Source organism: Podarcis gaigeae (assembly GCF_964106915.1).
Source record: "Podarcis gaigeae genome assembly, chromosome: 2".
NCBI lineage: Eukaryota > Metazoa > Chordata > Lepidosauria > Squamata > Lacertidae > Podarcis > Podarcis gaigeae.
In genome coordinates, this window is record NC_139679.1 from 35879094 (window position 1) to 35899822 (window position 20729).

The window sequence follows — 20729 nt, forward strand, 5'->3', positions numbered from 1 at the left end:
GAAGCAGGCCCTGCCTGGACATAAAACGGGACCAGCAGGAGCCTCAGCCCAATGCCCAGTGTGGTGAAGATGTTAGGGTGTCAGACTAGGAATAGAGAGACCCGGATTCAAAACCCTACTTGTCCAAGAAGCCCAGCTGCACCTAGTTCACAAGGATAAAATAGGGAGTGCAGCTGTTAATATTATTATTATTAAGCTAAAGCATTGTTTCCTAAACTTGCTCCTCTAGCTGTTTTTGGACTACAATTCCCATCATCCCTGACCACTGGTCCTGCTAGCTACGGATGAGGGCAGTTGTAGTCCCAAAACAGCTGGAGACCCAAGCTTGGGAAACCCAGCCTAATGATAAAGATATCTGAAATTCTACAACCACAACAAATGGCACAGGTGGCAGTTGTGCTAACTCAGCCTTGCTTTAAAGTCTGGCTTTAGCCTTGCTGAAGTATTTTTTAAAGAAAGACACTTCCCCATGAAGCATCCTATGCTGTGAGGGATAACAGGCTCTTCTTTGTCACGGACCCCAGTCCCTCACTTCTGAGGCCTTCCTTTCACCATGTCCATAAAAGGAACTGGCTGGCAAAGAGGTCACTTTCTACACCTGCATAGTAAGATCTCTTTCCTCCACCCTTTGGGGGTTTTCTTGGGCTGAGGGGAGAGTGTATAAGGATGTAAAGTGATCTTTTGTTACCACAGAATTCTAGACAAGGCAATGAGAGGGAAGAAGGGGAAAGAGTAAAGACAGGGCAAGCTGGGAAGGGAGGGAGGGAGGGAAGGAAGGAAGGTAGGAGTGGGCCATGGGAAGAAGACACTTGGCTGCCCCAAGTAGGCCTTGGGAGCAGCCGCCTGTTGTGTGCCCTCGATAACTTCTACGTGTGGCTGGTCGGGGATGGAGCCAGCGGGCATATTTTGGCGACACTTACGAACGGGGCTTGTCTTCCCCTCTGCCAAAACAGGCATCCAATTACCCTGGGAATTTGATTCACAGCCAAATACCTCACTAATTATTGCCTCCCAATAAGGGGGCATGGTTCCCCCTCCCCTTTTCTCCCCCTCTTTGTCAGAGCGGCCTTTTGGCAGTGAGCCAGTCTAAACTGGATGGCGAGGCCCTAACATGGGAACAAGTCCTTCCTCGTCAAATCAGGCCATGAAAGAAGGTGGGAAGGAAAACACACAGTGGCGGGGGCAGTGGGGAGTGCCTCCTATTCAGCGGGGGACCCTGAACCCTGAGGTTTTTGGGGAAGGGCGGGAAGGACTGGGCTAAAAGCGACACCCCTGAGATGGACACAGAATGCTTCCCTCATGAAACAGGGGGAAACGGACAGTCTCCTTACCCCAAGTCAAAACCCAATGCTGCGTTCTGAGCAAGGGGAGGGGAACACTGCTGTCTTTGTGGGAGGAAACATAATAGATGGGTAGCCTCTATTTGAAATAAATAAATCACTGTTTCTAAGGGTGAGCAATCACCTAAGAATGCTAGTCAGCACACATGCGCCTGGGAAACAAACCAACAATGAGCATATTCTGGGTTAAGTACCTTCTTATGTGCAGGTTCAAATGGCCCTTGTTTGTGTGTGAGAGAGTGGTATGTGTGTGATGTTTCTCTATTTCCAGTCAGTGAAGTCAAGCTGAGAGGGATCTGCTTTCCACCACCTCACCTGGCTGGGAGAGGTTGGTGAAGGTTGTGCACACTGCACAGCTGCCCATTAACAATGAGAAGGATTCCCCTTAAGAGTAGGAAATGTCCAACATAACCAAGCCAGTGCATGGCCAAACCACGGTTTCCCATATTCCAGGAACAAGAGCAGGGTTTGAAGAAAGGGCAAGTGCCTTCTCATTCCACATTTCATTATGGTAAATTTGGTCTACAGCTCTCACCAGCCCCAGTAAAAAAACATCTGGAAGGTGCCTGGTTTGTGAAGGCTCCCTCAAACAGTTTTTCCCAAACTTGGGTCTCCGGCTGTTTTTTGGACTACAACTCCCATCATCCCTAGCGAGCAGTGGCATAGCGTGGGGGTGCACCGGGCGCAACATCGGGGGGGGGGGGGGCGCGCTCGCACTCGCAGCTCTCTGCCCCCTGCTAAAATCCACGGGCTAGGGGGCGCAAATTACTTGCCTTGCCCAGGGTGCTGACAACCCATGCTACGCCACTGCTAGCGAGCATCATCCCTAGTGGGCCAGGGATGATGGGAACTGTAGTCCATAAACAGCTAGAGACGCAAGTTTGGGAAACCATGCTCTATAGGGACATCTTGTGGTTAGTCACACACCACCAGCAGGATCATTCATGAGTGCCCTCAGCCAATTTAAAGAGCCACCATAAATACAGCATCTTTGGATAGCTGAGCTTTTTCTCTGCTGCACTGAGATGCAAGGGAGCTCCTTTCAGATGTGGTTCCCTGCCACTCATGTTTATGTAGTGCAGGACTGAAACAAGCAGCCAGGAGTTCCCCAGTGGCCCTGCTGGTTTCCCCTCTTGTCCCCTCACCGAGCTTGTTGATGCCAATCTCCTGCAAGTCCTCCCAAGTCAGATCTGTCACAATGCTGATGGAGTCATAGCCGTTGCTCACCAGCTTCTTGTGGTACTGGGGTAGTCCAAGGGCACTCAGCCACTCCATTAGGTCATCCTAGAATAGAGCACAACCACGATGAGCTCTTATAGCAAATCCCACGCTGCTTTCCACAGAAAGTTGCCTGAGCAAGTCTTTGGGAGCTATATCAGTAAAGAGCATCCCACAGGCAGAAAGACGCAAGTTTCTAAATGCCATCAGCTCCACACATAGGCTTACAGCTGCCACCTAAAATATCTAGTGCTTATAAATGGATGTCGCAAGGATGAAATCTGGTAGTGGGGGAACGCTGTGTATGACACCCTGTGCTCCTTGGAGAAGGGGTAGGATAACATAAATGACACTATTATTATTATTATTACCCATCATCATCAATATTTGAAGTGTCCCTGACAGAGAAGACTCAGAACCAGTGTTCAAAACTCCCGTTGTTCTAGGCACATTTTGCAACAAGGAATTTCATTAGCGCGAGCAGTTTCTGAGCTCTGGGCGCAGTACTGCATCTAAGATTTTGGATTAAAACGGCAGAGTGGAAGGAAAGGAGGACCTTTTTCTGCCTCCCCACTTCCAGCTACTCCCTGGAGACTGGAGAAGAGACCCTCTTAAGAATATTAGGGGGGAGGACAGAGGAAGGACTAGACCGTGTTAAAAAGGAACATAATATTTTAGCTGCGGTTCGTTCATTTTCAGCTTTGTATTCTTGTTATTAAAAAAGCATGCCTAGACATTCTGTTGTTGAGCCCATAAGCTCCTCACTTTCATATCTCAGTTTCTAACACCCTTGTGACATTGAAAAGTTGCTCCTTGTGACATTCAGAATGGACAAGGAAAGCCCAGGCAGTGACAATGGCTTAGATTCTAATTAAGGTTCTGCTGGTGGGAGTGCCTAATAGGCACAGTTCTGCTCATGGAATGCTCCCACCAGCCCAATGGGGAGCATTTTTTTGCCTATTTCCTTTCCCCCCCTGCAGCCCCTTTGTCCCTTGCAATTTGCTTTGGGTGCTTTGGGGACCTTCTTAAGCAGCGATAGAGGCAGTGTAGGGAGAAAGGGGAGACTGGCTGCAGAAACCCAGCCAGAGAGGCAGAGTATAAATAAAATATAATAATAATAATAATAATAATAATAATAATAATAATAATAATAATAGGTAAAAATGCCACTTCTGTTGCATTCAGGTTCTCTCCACAAATAGAAGAAACTCTTTCATTCGCAGAATAGTTAGCACCCAAACCTTTGTTGAGAAGGAAGGGAATAAATAGTAAATTATTACGCAGCATATTATTATTTTAAAAAGTGCTCCGCAACCACCCTCTGTAGAAGGTCACTGTTAGCTCCATTTCACAGACAGAGGTAGGGAAACGAAGACTTGGCCAATGCAACGTAAGATGTTTGTGGCAGAGATGGTCGTTGAGTTCAGTCATGAAGAGTATGTTTTGCAGCCACGAGGTGGTTAGCTTAAGAACCCCATAACCCTCCGAGTAAACCTGCCCCTTTGCCCAGATCTTCAGGGCTTTGGGTTGCACCCTGATTCTGATTGACTGGCAGGGATGTAGCTGACAGGGATGTGGTCCATACTCACAGGGATGTAATTTGGGAGCCATTCGGCAATGCTAAGCTGCCCAATCTCGGCGGATATTTTCTTCCTGTGGCCTGGCTTGGTCACCCCAATGGCTGTGAGGTCCTGGAACGAAGAGTGGCACAGGTGCCTTCATTTACATCTAACAAGCAGGCATGTGTACTATGTGGGCTAGCACATGATGCTTGATAAATCGTGTGCAGCGCACGCTCTGCAATGCCACTCCTGGGAAGGTCTCACAAAACACCAGGCGGTTACGGTGCAGATGGGTGATGGCAGGGAAACCAAAACGTCTCCCTCCCTCCCTTTTGCTCAGCCCTTTCTGCTTCCCCATGCCTTACCTCCGGGGTCATGCGGCTGATGGTGGGCACATCGTAGCCCGCATTCAGGAAGTTGGCTGTGTAGCCCTCCAGCTGGAATTCACTCAGCCAATTGTAAATGGCTTCAGCATCCTGCGGAGGGGAGACAGAGAAGTCCCTTGTGTGGCAGTGGTGTGGACTGGGAGGGGCCAATGCACTCCTGCAATCATTTCACGGAGATCCGTGATGGAGCACTTGCACTAGTGCAACCTGAATGCATCACATGCCCCTATGTCACCACAACTGTTGGATAAATGCAAACGAATCTCCCTGGACAGCTTTTTAAAAAGACTGCTGGTTCTCAATCTCTAGCGCTTAGTCGAAAGGTACCCTGGCCATTTAGCCTTGTCCCAGTAAGGCAGGTATTGGAGAGCCAGCATGGTGTAGTGGTTAGAGTGTCAAACTAGGACCTGGGAGACCAGGGTTTGAATCCCCCACTCAGCCATGATGCTCGCTAGGTCACCTTCGGCCAGTCACTGCCTCTCAGCCTAACCTACCATATAGGGTTGTTGTAGGGATTTTTAAAAAATAAAATAAGGCAGGTATCAATGGGTTTATGTTCTTTAATTGGGACTTGAGATTTGAAAGCTGGGAAACCCCCTGAAAAAATGGGGAAGAAATCCATCCCCTGAATTTTCCCAGGTATTTCCCTGAGCCTTCACGTCTCTGTTTAGGGCCAATTCATCAATCCTGAACTTGCTGGCTCCACAGCGATCTCCTCTTCAACCCACTGTGCTTTTCAGCTTTCCCCCAATCCAATGCATATATTGTGGTAACCCCACATGGGACAGCATTCTACAGAGTCTTTGTGAGCACTGAAATAATAATGGAAAAAATAACACCACTTAATATTCAAATACTATAATTCTATGGTGTCAAAAGTGTTTCAGCCAGATAATACAGATTTCCTTGAGAATGGATAACTACCCACCCACCTCCACACACACAAAAGCAAGCAATGTAATCCATAATTCATGCTTATAACAGTTTGGCAAGCCCAGCCAACAGCTTAAGTTTCCAGCTCATATCCGACTTCCTGCCTTCTGAATCTGCCGCGCTTACCCAGAACTCCTCTTCTTTTCCTCTTTTTTTTTTTGGTCCCATATTTTGCCACACTTTGTCCATAACCACTTCCCTGCCCATGGCTCTTTCAGCAGGATCTTGTGTGATCCAGAGCATCAATCAAATGCACGGTTTTACCATTAACTGATTCAAGCAGGACTGCTTTGCTCAACAAGCTGAACTCAGCCCTTGAGCCACGTATTGTGACCAGCCAGAAGCTGACAACTCCTGGAACTTTCTAACTAGGACCTCTTTATTCCTTACGGAGGGAAAGGTTTTTCTATATATATAAAAATAAAAATCCAAATACCAAGCTTAAGGTGTTCTCTTGATAAAATTAACAGACATGGACAAATTCTTGCCCCCAAAGTCATTCTAAACGAGTTGTCCAAATAAAAATAAGACATGCTGTACTGTGGCCCCTGTATATAAGTGGGGCATGCTGTAATCCACTGAGTTATTTTAATGGAGAGTGTGTCTAACTCTAGGATGGACTGAGGCAAGGTTGTTTTACACCGATGCCATTCAAATTTGTTCCCTTTTACAGGGAGTAGCCTGATGCTAGAACCCATAGGTGTATATATAAAACATTAGTTAGATTGATTTCAGTACCTTCCCTTCCAGGAGCTGCTCTGGCCGTAGATATTGGTGGGAGAAGATCCTGTCGTTGGTGTTACAGTTGGAGAGGTTCTGGTGCCCCAGTGTTCCTGAAAGGAGCCAGAGCACGGTCAGAGCAGGCCCCTGGAGCCTCGGACAGAATCAACGCAGGGCAAAATAACCCAGGGAAGCCTGTTCCTAGATACACAACACTTGCTTATTTCAGTGGGGCTCGTGTGGGTGCTGCAAAGCAGCCTCATCAAAATGAATGAATGTATGAAGGCAGCGGTGGCACTTCCGGCACTTGTGAACAGAGAGGAGCGTGGGGAAATGTTCAGTAGCGGCCCGAACCTTATAAGGCATCAAAGTCTGCACATGGAGAAAGCCTTATAAGTGCATTGTGGGAAGTGCTTCTTCCAGACCACCTCCCTCCTGAGGAACAGGATCAGCCACATAGGAGAAAAACCACACAAATGTTCTGACTGTCCCAGAAGCTTCAACCAGAAAGAGTCTGGTTTTTTTTTGGTGGGGTGAGTTGTTGCTCTTGGTTTTTTGTATCATTGTTTTAGATTCCGTTGTGATTTATGAGGAAATTGTTCAGTTTGGTTTTGTACTTTTTAATGATTCATTTATTGTTTATGACTACATTTGTTATGTTCCAGTTATGTGCTTTTTTCATGTTGTAAGCTGCCTTGAGCACGGTTTGAGCTGTGGAAAGGCAGTATACAAATAAAATTATGTACAGTTGAACCTTGGTTCTCAAACGCAATCCGTTCCAGAAGTCCATTCGACTCCTGAAACAGTTCAAAAACTAAGGTGCAGCTTCTGATTGGCTGCAGGAGCTTCCTGCATTCAAGCAGAAGCCGTGTCAGACATTCAGCTTCCGAAAAACGTTCAAAAAGTGGCGTTTGGGAGCCAAAATGTACAAGTACCAAGGCGTTCGAGAACCAAGGTACAACTGTATGTATGTATATTCACAGCTGAACCACAGGTTAATCTGGACTATTTTAATTTTAGTATAATTTCTATCCCATACCATCTCAAGGACTAAAATGGATTATCTTACTTCATATGTGAACTATACTGAAACCAAACATCAGCCACTACCTACTTAACGCTGCTGTTGGCTGTCAATTCAAACAGGAAGGTTGGGAAGGTTTCCCCAAAGATATTTGGGAAGAGCATTGCACAACTGAAGGGCAGTCACCAAGAACGCACCTCTCAGCACTCCCTTGCTTATTGACCCTGTCAGGCAGACAGCAAACCCCCTGCAGATGTTCACCATTTTTAAAGTCCCTCTGCTTTCTATTTACTGAGTTTGCAATGTCAGTTTTGATCTCCCACCAGCCCTTTCGTCTCTCCTCTTACCTATCACGGAATTTGTCTGGCCATTGTGAGAATGCTGAAGATCCTCACCAGTCGGTGAAAGTGGCTGCATAAAAAAGAAAAGGAGCCAAGACTCAGGTCAGAAATAAGACTGTACCAGAGAACCATGAAATTGGGTGAACATTGTGACTTTTCTCTTCATGCTCAGCTTTTTCCATGCAGGGATTGTTTGCAGTTGTGGCTGAATCCTGACCAACTGAATGTGCCAAGGGTTAAGTGATGCTCCTCTGTACTTTGGGCACATGAATTCCTGCTACCCATATAGCCAAATTCTAGGCATGTAGGTCCCCCACAGGCTATTTCCACCCTTCCTGGTATCTGCAGCCAAAACCAGAAGATTTGATGTTTTAGTCTTTTCTCTATGAAGAAGCAAGGTTAATCTTGGGGAACCAAGTCATGTGCATGAATACCCATCATCTTCAAGATCTGGGCAAGAAAGTGGAGAAGCAGCAGGGAGGGTGGGAGAGTATATGACTTGAAAAACAAGATTAAGCGCATCCCTTGCACCCAACACAGCTCTTATCAAATACACAGACCACTGTGGCTTAGAGAAGTCTGAAACTAGACTACATTACAATAAAAAAGTGGGAGGCTATTCCCACAGCTCATCACTTTTCGTTCTAAAGAGAATGTTAGATTTAATAATCTGCTTCCCTTTGCCTTTGACTGTATGAACAACCTCAGTCTACAGGCAACAGGAGATAACAAAAACTGGGAATAATAATAATAATAATAATAATAATTTATTTATACCCCACCCATCTGGCTGGGTCTCCCCAGCCACCCTGGGCGGCTTCCAACAAAGTATTAAAATACAGTGGTCTGTTAAACATTAAAAGCTTCCCTAAGACTGGGGTGTGGCAGCAGCAGGGTGAACAGCAGGTTTCATGCCTTGGTGCAGAGAAATTCATGCCCCTTTTACCTTGACATTCTCAATGAGGAGTCCAGTGATTTGCCCATTGGTGCCCTCAGTACTCTGACCGCTGCCAGCGCTCCGGATGCTGCCAATGCTGCCCTCGCTGCCCACACTGTTCCTGTCACCTGCTGTTGGGAAGAGAGGATAGATTTTGGCATGGGGGTAGTAAGGAGGGAGAAGAGCCCAGTTGGCCCTCAAGCACTAAGCAGGCAGGCAAAGCTAGGGGGCATCTGCTGGTCAGACTAGCACCCCATCAGAGATTTCTCTGCGGGCTTTGCCACAGAGCACCCAAACAGGCTTCCCTGGCTGCCAAGACAGGTCACTCGGTATCCGGTTGAGGCATTTCAGTCAAGGGATGACTTTTTATTTCCTGTAGCAACATTCAGCTGTTATAATAAATAATAATAATAATAATAAATTTTTATTTATACCCCGCCCTTCCAGGTTCAAAAACCGGGCTCAGGGCGGCTAACAACAAATTTAAAACACTTAATTGTAAAAGCAGCTTAAAATACAGTATTAAAACATGAATAACAATAAAATTCAAAAATCAACTTAGGGGAAATAAGCATTAGATAATCCCCAGGGCTAGCTGGCTGAATTGGTCCTACTTGGGCCAGTGAGGAGGCCAGGGGAGAATTAACTGTGGGGTCTCAGAGTAGGTGATCTTCATAAAAGGGGAGGGGGAGGAAGAGAAGGGAAATAAAAGATCAGGCTGAATTCAAACTAAAGGCCAGGCAGAATAGCTCTGTCTTACAGGCCCGACGAAAGCAGGTTAAATCCTGAAGGGCCCTAGTCTCATGGGGCAGAGCATTCCACCAGGTCGGAGCCATCACTGAAAAAGCCCTGGCCCTGGTGGAGGAGGATCCTTTCTCCACAAGCCCACTCCCCACCACCCAATTCCGATGGGTGAGGCTGGGAAGCAACTTTTTAAAGAAGCATCTAGCAGCAGTGGTCCCTCTCATACAAGATTGACCGGGGGCGGGGGAGGGAAATGTGGCCTGGGAGGACACAGCTAGCAGTCAGGTTTGCATGCAATGATGGGGTGTATTGTTTGTGCAGCACGGAAGGTACCTCAATGGCAGATGTGCACATCAGCATGGAAAGAAGGCGTGATCAGTGGCAGGGATGTGCACACTGATGGGTTTATGCTTTGGGCGAGGCTGGACGCTTGCGGCTGGTAGGCCTCGATGAGCTAAAATGTGAACTTGAGGTGTATGCAGAAGGAAGGGGCTACCTGGATGAACTCATGTCCTTTAGGCAAGGTTTATCAGCGACAGGTGAGAACAGCCCACTGCCCCTGGAAAAATGGTGGATAGCTACTGGGAAGGGGGGGCAGTGGTGGGAAGGGGCAGGAGCAAAGCATACGTTAAGGAAGGTAGGAAGGTGGACCCTGTGACAGAGACAAAGATGTGTAGCGAAGCCAGTTATAAATCACTGAGAATTTTGCAGAGGTATAGCAGTGCCAAATGAAATTTCCAGAAGGGGGATATTTCTCTATTTCTCTCTCCGCCCCCCCCAGCAGGTATCTGTGTGAGCGTATGTGTGTGACGAGAGAGAAAATTATTTAAAAAGATATTTCTCGGGGTACAAATGTGTGAGGAAGAGGGTCTGGTTACACCTCCACTCCCAGCTGAAATCATATCCCTTTTCACCTGCTACTTCTCTCCATTCCTTCTCCCCACCCCAGAGTTGTCCTCACTCATTCCCAGGCAGTGTGAATGGAGGACATGCTGGCCCAGCCCAGCAATGGCCCTGACCTGGGCTTTCAGGAGTTGGGGCTGTCCTGGTCAGGGCAGGTAGGCAGAGGGGTGCCTGCGATGAAACGGGTGGAGGCTGCGACCCACTGGGAGGGGTGGCAGTGGTAACCTGCTGGCCCTTGGCAAAGCTCTGGCACGGGTGCAAAGGCTCCATGCGGGGAAGAGTCAGGCCTGCATGTAGAGAACAAAACACGCGGGTCAGGAAAGAGTGTGTGTTTGTGTAGGCAAGGAGAGTGGGGTGGGCACCTACGCGGTCCCAGAAGCACTGTACAGGACAGCTATGGGGAAGGCTGCTGTAACTTAGCTGCTCATGGAGCATGTGTGTTCACGTAGGGGCGATGCTGCTGCTGCATTTTAAAAACATACAGAGGGACAGAATATTGGATGCTCATTTGTTGGCCAGACTTTTCAAAGAGTTTCTCCTATAAAAGAGTCTCTCAGCAGTCTAGGATGAACATTGGCAACAGAGTCAGAGGAGCAAGCGCAGAACTTTGCCCTTCCTTCCCTGATTTTTTCTTCTAGCCTACATAATAGGATTCCCAAAGTGCTCTACCCAGTTCTTTAGTTTCACCAGTTCATAGTGTCTACGGCTGGAGAAAGTCAAGAGAGCTCAAGGTGGTTTCAAAGAGTTACTGCAGCTTACGATGTGTATAGTCCTCTCATCACACTTCCGCCTCTGGCAAACAAGCGTTGCGTGGCTTTTCACTGTTTCGAAAACCTGCAAAACCTGTTTGACCAGAGGCAGCAGCGGGAGAAAAGAAATGTGTGTGCACGTGTGTTGTTTCTGTATGCACGCCGTGAGAAAAATAAATATGCCACCTGAACCAAGCATCTCTTAATACAACTTCCAAGTCTCTTAAAAACTATCTCCAGCCTCCAACCTCAGGTGGCCTGCAGTAAATATACACCTGCAAAGAAAACTGAACATCTGCAGCATCCATCCATGAGCTGAGGAGAATTACTTATTTGTATCCAATCAGAAACCACATGCATGGCTGGCCCCCAATTTAGCTGCATCCACAATTCAGTAAGTTTTGAGGAACGAGGGTCTACATTTGTCCCTGGTTAAGGTGGGATCTGAACACCTTCTAGAAAGAAAGGTGTGGAAGTATTCACACCTTTAACTCCCAGGACTACAGATTCCTATAACCATACAGACACCACTTTGCTAGGCTTCCACAGGCCACCTGCATATTAATAGTCAATGATAGTAACAGTTTATGTAGTTTAATACATTTTAAATGTACTTTAACTCCCATTCTTCCCTTGCTGAGAAAGGAGCAGGAACGATGGGATTCCCCCTATTCCTCTTAAAGAGGTTCCTGCTCTCTCTGTTGCAAGAGGTCCTCCATGTTATCCTTTTCAGAAAGCACGGCAGAAGGGAGCCCTTCTCCCTTCTCCTCTCGTGCAAAAAGTGTGTTTGAACAGTACTGGGGTGGTGGTGGGAAACCACTGTGCCCTGAATAATCACATCTCTGGTGCTGTTTGACTTGGTCCGTGTGAAGGCAAGCGTTGGCAGAGAGAGGTCACTGTCATTGTGTTGCTAGGGTAGGAAGTGACGGCGATGGTAGGAGTTATTTTTGCAGGCGGGGAGAAGTGAATGAATGGGGTTTACTGGGAAATGAAATCACAGGTTTTCCTACTCCCTTTGCAGCAGCACCCCCCATCACATCTTTGGCCTCCTCCAGAGTTCCCCAGTTGTGTTGGATGGACCAACCTGTCCGCTTGCTGATGACTTCGACAATGGATGGAGGGAAGTAACCAACTCTGTCAGTGCCTTTCTGAGAGTCATGGATATGACCCTTCCAGCGTCCGTCTGCATGCTGCTCCAGAACCTGGTGGGAGAAGAGTTCTCATGATCAGTGGGACAGGGTGGAATAGGATGGCAGAATCAGGAGGTCAAAAGGGTCCACGGGATCATGATATCTAAGCTCACCACAAAAGCAGGGTTTTGTAAAGCTGGTGTGCAGCACAGTGGCTTAGCGACTGAGTTATGACGGAGGAAGCCCCCTGTTCATATTTCAAGTGGGTGGCCTTAGGGAATTCATTCTCTTCTTAGCTAACGCCCCCCCCCCCCAATCTGCAAATCTGCAAGATGAAACTATAAATACAAGGCCTACATATTATAGGGTCATTGCATGCGATGAAGCGCTTTGAACATTTTAAAGGGGTATATGAATGATTATGATTATGATTAGACCAAACTTGTCTATTCAACCATGAGGACTACAAACTTGTTCAAATAAGGAAGAAAACTAAGCTGAGCTTCTCATCTGAATTCAGTGCTTGTGCTTTTTTCTTTGCTCCTGCAGAACTCTGGCATGCACACAGTTCTGTCAATATGTTATACCTCCCCTATCCACTGTAATTTCTATTACTTCGTGAATCTTCTCTGTTTTGCCTGCATCCTCCTTTAACTCTCTTGGCCATACACAAAATCTGATTACAATAGTACTTCTACTGCCTCCTATATGATAGAGATGATTCTTCTGCTAATACAAGCTAGGACTAGGGATGGAAGAATCTGTCACTTTTGATTTCTCCAAGTTTCTCAGTTTTCCAAACTCAGGTTCAGTTCACCACATTAATGTACCAGTCTGCCTTGTTTTTTGTTCATTTTTTTTAAAAAGCACTCATTAAAATTAATCAATATTTTAGAGCTCATTTTCCCCAATAGATACATTTTTGCAAGCAATGTCCTCCAATATAATGGATTTTGTATGCTAGTTTCACCTATATACACATTTTTGCTGATACCTTCCTCTGATATGTGCACTTTCATGCACCTTTTTTTGAAGAACTGCAGTGCGAAATTCAGAGAAATGTGAATTTCAAAGCATAGCTGGTCTCTCAGTTCACACACTGGTTTGGGGAAGTGCAAATTCAGTAGGTCTTCATTAAAATCGTAACTGGGCCCAATTTATTCCTCAAACTCTAGTAAGCCTACAATTTTTCAAATAGGTCACCGCAGTCCTAGCTGAGGTCCTTTCATGGGATCACAGAACAGATGCAGAGGGCTGCCTCTTGGAACGTTTCAGGAGCTTCTATGGCTTCCGCCAATTTCTTACCGTGATGATATCTCCGGCACGGACATTGAGAGCAGTTGGGTCATGGAGGTTCCAAAAATCCTTCAAAGCTCGGACCTTCAGGATTCCTGATGCCTCTGAAGACAAAGGGTAGTGGGAAGTGAGAAGGAGGGGGACAGAGGGGGAAAGACATGGGCAGGAAAATTAGCAAAAAAAGGGAGAAGAAGACGTCGTTACTTGCTGTGCGCTTCATTCCTCCTTTGCCCCACAGCCTACGCATCTTGTTGCAACCAGCATCCCCTGCAGCTTTTCAAGGTGGGCTCCTTCACGTTATAATTCAGTGAAAGTCAGGAGGCTGAAAACCCCCAAGTACTCACCCTAAAGGTAAAGGGACCCCTGACCATTAGGTCCAGTCATGGCTGACTCTGGGGTTGTGGCGCTTATCTCACTTTATTGGCCAAGGGAGCCGGAGTACAGCTTCCGGGTCATGTGGCCAGCATGACTAAGCCGCTTCTGGCGAACCAGAGCAGCGCACGGAAACGCTGTGTACCTTCCCGCCAGAGCGGTACCTATTTATCTACTTGCACTTTGAGGTGCTTTTGAACTGCTAGGTTGGCAGGAGCAGGGACCGAGCAACGGGAGCTCATCCCGTTGTGGGGATTTGAACCGCCAACCTTCTGATCGGCAAGCCCTAGGCTTGTGGTTTAACCCACAGCGCCACCTGTATCCCTTAAGTATCCACCCTGCCCCTTCCCAAAAGATTTCAGTGCTGACCCCCACATGCCCATCACCAGTTTGCAACATCCTAGGGGTTTATTAAGATGGGTGCCAACTGCCTCCTCCCCACATTAGGGCCTAATGGGGATACTTCTTGGCCTGCTCACCTCGTAGTAGTTGCTTGATGTCCTTGCTGGCGTGTGAAGTGGTGAACTGGTTCACAATGTCCAGAGCTGTCTGGTTGTAGGTGTTGCGGATGTTGACATCGATGCCACCCTACCAACAGAGAGAAAGTTAGCGGTGGGCTTGGAAACAGGGGGACAACTTCCTTGAGGGAACTTTTTTAAAAAATATCTAGGCTGGTTTCAGCATTTGGCTGAGCTAGTGTTGGTGCTACGTGCTGGTGAGATATTCACAAAACAAAAGAATTGCTGTGAAAATCCCTGAAACGAAAAGTAATCGACTATAGAGTTAAATTAAATAACAAAAATCAAAAGGTTTAAGGAAAAATTAACCTAGAATTAAACAAGAGCAGTTTGTTTGATATCTTATAATGTTCTCTTAAATAGGGCTATGTTTAAAACTTGCCATTGAGGTTTTCATACCTTTTTTGTAAACTCGGGGAAGCGTTTCAGCCCTGCTCTTGAGTTTGTTTGATATCACTTTAAATCATTTAAGGTTTATAATTTCTTTATTTCCTTCTGAGGAAATTGATTAGTTCAGTGAAACAAGTTTTGTAGCCGGCATCTCGTTAAGTCTTTGTTTAATTCCAGATTAATTTTTCCTTAAACTTTTTGATTTTTGTTATTTAATTTACCTCTATAGTCGATTACTTCTCGTTGCAGGGATTTGCACGGCAATTCTTTTGTTTTGTGTAATTTCTTGGTTCCGTGACTCTTTTTTTCACTGGTGAGATATTCACGGCAGCCTGCTAATAATATCATAGTCCTTGAGAGCAAAAGCAGGCCTGTCTTTACCCAGAGACTGCCTCCCCACTGTCTGAAAAAAGGTTAAGCTCGCAGAGCAAAGTAGACTAGGCCAGTTATAGAGGGTTGCTTCACACAACATGCAAGGCCTCAGATTCAAAACACAGGGAGGCCTTGGGTTTGTGTCACACTCTCAGCCTCAGCTTCCCATAAGGCAGTCATTACCCCCGTTCGCAGAGAAGGCTAAATAAGTGCATTAAAAGTGCAAATGAAACAATAAACAAACCAATCAACCCCTGTATCTGTTTTGTAACACTGTTTGCAGTCGTTTCCAAGGATGGGTGGTTCCAGAGTCACTCTGGCTAGCCTCAACACAAATGCTAACATCGACTCTGGCTGGCCACATATTCGGCAGCCATGGATTATAGGTGCAGACAATTGCATGTGTGTTGGGCTACTCCATACGGGGGAGGAATCATACAGTACTTCTTCACATGGCTACCGAACACTCAGTTGGTGTGCACATCCAAGTGGTGTTTGTGTGTGAGAGAGGCTAGCAGCTCCCTCTTGTGTACTTTCAGCACAGGACAGATGGGTTGTATGGCCACATTTCTTGTCGGACTAGAACTGAACCAGAGATTGGAGTTTCTCCTCAGTGCTATATATGACACCAAGCTGCAGGCCACATTCTTTTCCTGCCTCGAGTGACAGAGCTACCACACTTTTCTGCACAGTGTTTCCTCTCAGAACTGACCCACAGATAGCCCAGTGTCTCCTCTGTGGGCTCTCACACCCTCTCCTCTTCTTTGTTCCCTATTTCTGCCTCAGCTCCAAGGCCTGTAGCCTCTCCAAGGGCAAAAGCCTTTTGGTCACCAGGCAACCATTCCCCGGCCTTGACTACGGCTTTACTTTTAGTCTCACTTGCAGCAGTAGGCGCACCACCTCGGTCTTCCCATACAACGCTGCTTCATGCAAGGCAGTCCCCGTCTTCGTCTGTTTGTTGATCTCAATTCCAGCTTTCAGAAGTTGCCTGTGAGGGGAAGGAATATATATGCAATGAGTGCCAGCAAGTCAAAAGATGTGACTGATTGCTCCAGAATGAATACCCAAGTCTTGATGCTTACTGTGTGCCGTTGGAGAGGCTGGTGTGTGTGTGAGAGGCAGAGAGAGAGAGAGAGAGAGAGAAGGATGGCAGGTGGAGGAGATGATCAGGGGAGCTATCTGTGTTGCAAGAAGGATTAAATGGCAGAAGGACACTGTGGGTGTATTTACCCTGTAGTTTAGTCTAACGTGCTAATTTAAGACATAACCCTACTGCTGTAGGGATTTCACTTGATCTGTGGTAATTTGGTGAACAGTAAGTTCAAATGCTTTTGTAGACCGAACATTTAATAACTGGTTGGCTGGTAATTATGGCTGGTGAGAGAATGCTTGAGTGTCAGGCTTGGATGCATAGGATTGCTAAGGATGTGGAGTCTATTGTATTTTTATGTTTGATTTCTGTCTGTTATTGTCAGGGGTTCAGAAGGAGAGACACAGGAGGGGGAGCAAATGGAGAGTGAGGAGGAGGAGTACGAGGGGGGCGCAGGCAGTGACAGTGGCCAGAGTTATTCCACAAGCCTCTCTAGCGAATCGGAGGACTCACAGAAGGGAGCGCCGGTGGCCAGAGCAAGGGAGATTCCAAGGGAGAAACCTCAAGAGGGAGGGGCCAGCGGGGAGTCCCTGAGCAGCAGCTGGAGATCAGGGCCAGCGTCTCCACCAGAGCGCAGTGGGGAGGGGGAGTCCCAGGAGTCGGAACCAGTGTCCTCACCACCAGTGGGAGGAGAGGAGTCAGGTTTGGCAACACCCACATCAGGAAGCGGGGAAACGGTCAGAAGGAAAGTCACCGGCTGGGCGCGCGCGCCAAGTTCAAATGTACAGGAGCGCGGCACAGCGGGGAGCCCGGGAAGGGAGCCAGGTCCTAAAGCCCGCCGGAGGGAGGGGCAAGACTCAGGAGGCTCCGCGTCAGAGGAGTCCAGGAAGGAGGGAACCCCAGAGGGCAGAAGGACCCAACGCAGGAAAGAGCAGCGCAAGAGGTGGAGCCGGGCTAGAATCTTAAACTGGTGTGGGTGGAGCAGTGAGTCAGAGGGGACTTAGCCGGTCTAGCGTTAAGACGTGGGCCTGCGCGCCCAGAGCTTGGAAATGGAAACTAAACTTCAATAAAGACTTTTGTATATAATATCCACTGGGCGTTGGTCCTCTGTGAGCTGGGATACCTAGCGGCAGTCCTGACAGTTATGTTTACAATAACTTCTAATTTTCCTGTTAACTATTTGATCTTCATCTATAACGTTTTGCTTTGGTATTTTGTAATGCTTAGGTTACAACTTAAGATTGTAAACAGCTTTGAGATCCTTTTTAAAAAACAAACAAACAAAAACAAACAAACTACAAAGCATTATAGAAATAATTGAAAACTAAAAAAAAATAGTACTGAACTAGATGGAGTGATGGTCTGACTATGTTCGGTCCTCTAGGAATGAAATTCCATTGTAAACACAATATTGTCTGTATTCCTTTAATTCAGGGATAGGGAACCTGCAGTCCTCCAGATGCTATTGGACTACAACTCCCATCATCCCTGACCATTGGCCATTACTGGCTGGGGGTGATGGGAGTTGGAGTTCAACAGCATTTAGAGGGCAACAGGATTTAGGAGGGCTCTGTCGCTTCAAATTCTGATGCCCCATGCGGCATATAAGGATCCATGCAGGAATGGAACAAATGAAGCATTTGCAAAATAGGGTACTGCATGAGAATATAAAAGTAAGAATGAACTCAACACACCCAAACTGCACCGTAAGGCATGAAATAGATACAACATTCAGATCAGAAGCTAAAATCTCAGGAAGGTTAAGCTGGGGAGCTAACAGATGGAAATATCTGAGAGCGGTGTAGCGCATGCTGGCAGCTTGGGGAACTTGAGTTGGCACATGTGGGCTAAGTGAGGCCATTGGCTTCTGCCTGCACTGGAAGTGCCCAAAGGACTTACCTGATTATCTCTTTATGCCCGTTCTTGGCTGCCAAGTGAAGAGGAGTGGTGTAGTTAGGGTCACTTGTGTCTTTGGATTGTCCCTCAAGCAAAGCCACACACATGTGGCTGTTCAAAAGCAGTTGGGCCACCTAAAGTGAACAAAAGAAAGGAGGCAGGGTGACAGAAGGAAGCGAGGGACCCAAAATGATATCAGACGACTGACAGGTGAGTGGTCTCACCCACCTGTCGAAGTTGGCCTGCAAGGTTACAAGGAGACAGTGACCAAGCACGACTGAAATCCCCATGGATTAGCTGATCAAACCTGCTTTCTGCAGGTTCAGATGCACCTGAGAGATCTTGTATATCCAAACTAAGCAGAATTGTCACACACAACCCAGGCGTTAGCCGATGTGTGGGGAATTCAATCCTGCTGTGTAAGGAGCTGCTGATCCAGCTGTGGGCCAAATGGGAAGGTCCTGTGGGCCAAATTCCATCCGTAGCTGGAAGTTCTGCATCCACACCAAGTGCTTTGAAGGAGCCCCTTCTCCTTTTCCACCACGGCGGACAAGAAAGTGGGTGGGGTTGGGGGCAATGGATGGATGACACCTGCCTTGCTTCAGAGCTCTCAAAGGGGCAGAAGCCCTGTGCCTCTTGGCACAGAGTCGGCCTTGCTATCACAATTGCCTCAACCATCTCTTTTGCAGACGGAAAGGGTACAAATGCAGGGCCCAGGGCTGCAAACTGGAAAAGGTTGCTACAGTGGGAAATAGTTTTAACCTTAGGGAGCTTTGGGTTTGAGCTGGCCTTGCCCGCAGGGAACACCTACACACCTACACAAACAATGTGGAACTTGTACTAGAGGCCTGCGATTATTTGTTATGGTGACTCGAGATTTATCACCCTATTTATATCCCATTTGTTATAAAAATGGACATTGAAGCCACCCCCTGCCTTGGGATGAGAATAGAATGATGCCATTCCATTGCCTCCCTTTGGTCACGTCCCTTGCGCTAATACCCACCCACCCCTCCTGTCTTCACATACATTTGCTGCCCTGCCCTTTAGGTTAGGGGGAAGTCCCCCATCCCCCAGGAATTCTGAGCAGCCTCTCTGCACCTGTCTTGAATAGTGGAGACAGGAATCCACCGCCAGCTCTGCCAGGTTGGAATCCCAGGCCTTCTGGCCCAGCTGGCCTTGCTTTGGCCTCCGCAGTCTGGAGGGATTAGCAAGGCTCAGGGCCTGTCTGGCTACTGGTGGGAGTGGTGGAGAAGGACCTGAATGTGCATGCGGTGGGAATGGAGGTTCCTGGGTGCTGTGTTATGTCCCGGTGCCACGGCGAGGCCTTACACAGGAGGTATCCCTCCACAACCCCTGGGCCTACTCACAAGTGCCTGCAGCAGCATGATTACCACAGAAAGCCATTCTTTGGCACAGGAAGACCTTTGGAGATGTATGAAGACTTTATAGCAGCAGGAATGGGGAATCTGAACGTCTCCATTGGACAGAGGAGAGAGAGGAGATATGGATTTTGTTGAGATTACATCAGCCCAACCCCGCCTGAAGCTGGAAATAAGAACAGTGAAAGGGATAGGGTGGACCACAGTGTATGCCATCTTGACAGCTTCTGAGACTTTCAGACAGAGAAGAAGAGATGTGGATTATATTTATAAATGATTTATTAATGAGCTGGTTGTATGTAAAATTGAGGATTAAATTTGGCGAAATGTGAAGGGTGGGTGGTGCCAGGAGATTGGAAGTGTTAGGGGGAGGAAATGTATATTATATATTTATACACACACATAAATTCTAGGGGTTTCATTTTCACCCTCTGGATGCAGCACCAGTGAGGCTGAGTTGTTTATTACTGGGGCCAGATGTCATACAGCAATGTTCAAGGCCATGTTAGGGAGGAATGCATGCATGTTGTCTGGGAGGAAGCAGGATCTGTTTTTCTCAGGCAAAGTGTTACTCAAGGGGTATCAGAAGGAAATGTTTCAAAATTAATGAATGACTATTATAAAAGATTATTTACTCTACTCGACGATTATGAGGACAGGTTATAACAATGTATAAAAGCCATAGCAGAAACTGGTAACTGTACAGGTGATGTGTGGGGAGAAGGGATGAATGTATTTTGAAGTGACAGCTGGAAAAGGTATTATATTGGGAGCAGCAAAGGAGGGAGGAAAATAGAGGGGACATCGGGGGTGGGAAGTCAGCTTTTAAATTTGTACTGGAATTTGTAGTGATTTGGTGACAATTTGTTAATAATTGTGGAAAATCAATAAAAATAATTTGGGGGTGGGGAAGGAATGGGGAATCTGAGCCCCTCCCACTGTTGATGGGCTTCAGTTCCTGTCAGCCTCAGCCAATGTGACCGACAGTGAGGGAATGATGTCAGTTGCCGCCATCTTGAGTTATGATATTGTTCCGCCCTAATAGCTGGGATGTTCCTTTGCAAGTGGCTCGCAGCTGGCTTAGAAAAGTTCTGCAGGACAGGATGGAACAAGATAGTAAAACTCTTCCTACATTACTGCCAGCAGCTGTGGAAACTCCTGCTGTGCAAGAACACATTATCATTTCCATCATCATCATCATATTTGTTAGTCCCTTTATCTTGCAACCGAAGGCAACCCAAAGTGGCTTACAACCAAATAATGTTGTTAATGGTAATCATGTCATGGCAGGTAATTACTACTATAGTGGTACCTCTAGCTGCGAACGGGATCCGTTCCGGAGCCCCGTTCATAACATGAGCAGAACGCAACCTGCATCTGCGCGTCTCGCTGCTTCTGCGCATTATGTCATTTTGAGCATCTGCGC

At 47.1% G+C, this 20729-nt stretch overlaps 1 protein-coding gene across 7 annotated transcripts in view; it reads right to left on the reverse strand.

Moving 5' to 3' along the window:
* CASKIN2 (CASK interacting protein 2) overlaps positions 1-20729 on the reverse strand; it is a 106997-nt gene that overhangs the window by 7943 nt on the left and 78325 nt on the right. For 2 of the 7 annotated variants that reach the window (XM_083725603.1, XM_083725607.1), the window contains 11 exons: positions 17925-18055; positions 15815-15923; positions 14135-14243; positions 13293-13378; positions 11942-12059; positions 8471-8592; positions 7531-7594; positions 6178-6272; positions 4486-4596; positions 4148-4249; positions 2486-2624 (listed from right to left, as the gene is read on the reverse strand). In XM_083725603.1, coding sequence (XP_083581729.1) covers positions 2486-2624; positions 4148-4249; positions 4486-4596; positions 6178-6272; positions 7531-7594; positions 8471-8592; positions 11942-12059; positions 13293-13378; positions 14135-14243; positions 15815-15923; positions 17925-18055 — 1186 coding nt within the window. Of the gene's footprint in view, positions 1-2485; positions 2625-4147; positions 4250-4485; positions 4597-6177; positions 6273-7530; positions 7595-8470; positions 8593-11941; positions 12060-13292; positions 13388-14134; positions 14244-15802; positions 15924-17924; positions 18056-20729 lie in introns of all 7 variants that reach the window. The other 5 variants (XM_083725601.1, XM_083725605.1, XM_083725604.1 and 2 more) reach the window with 3 other exon arrangements.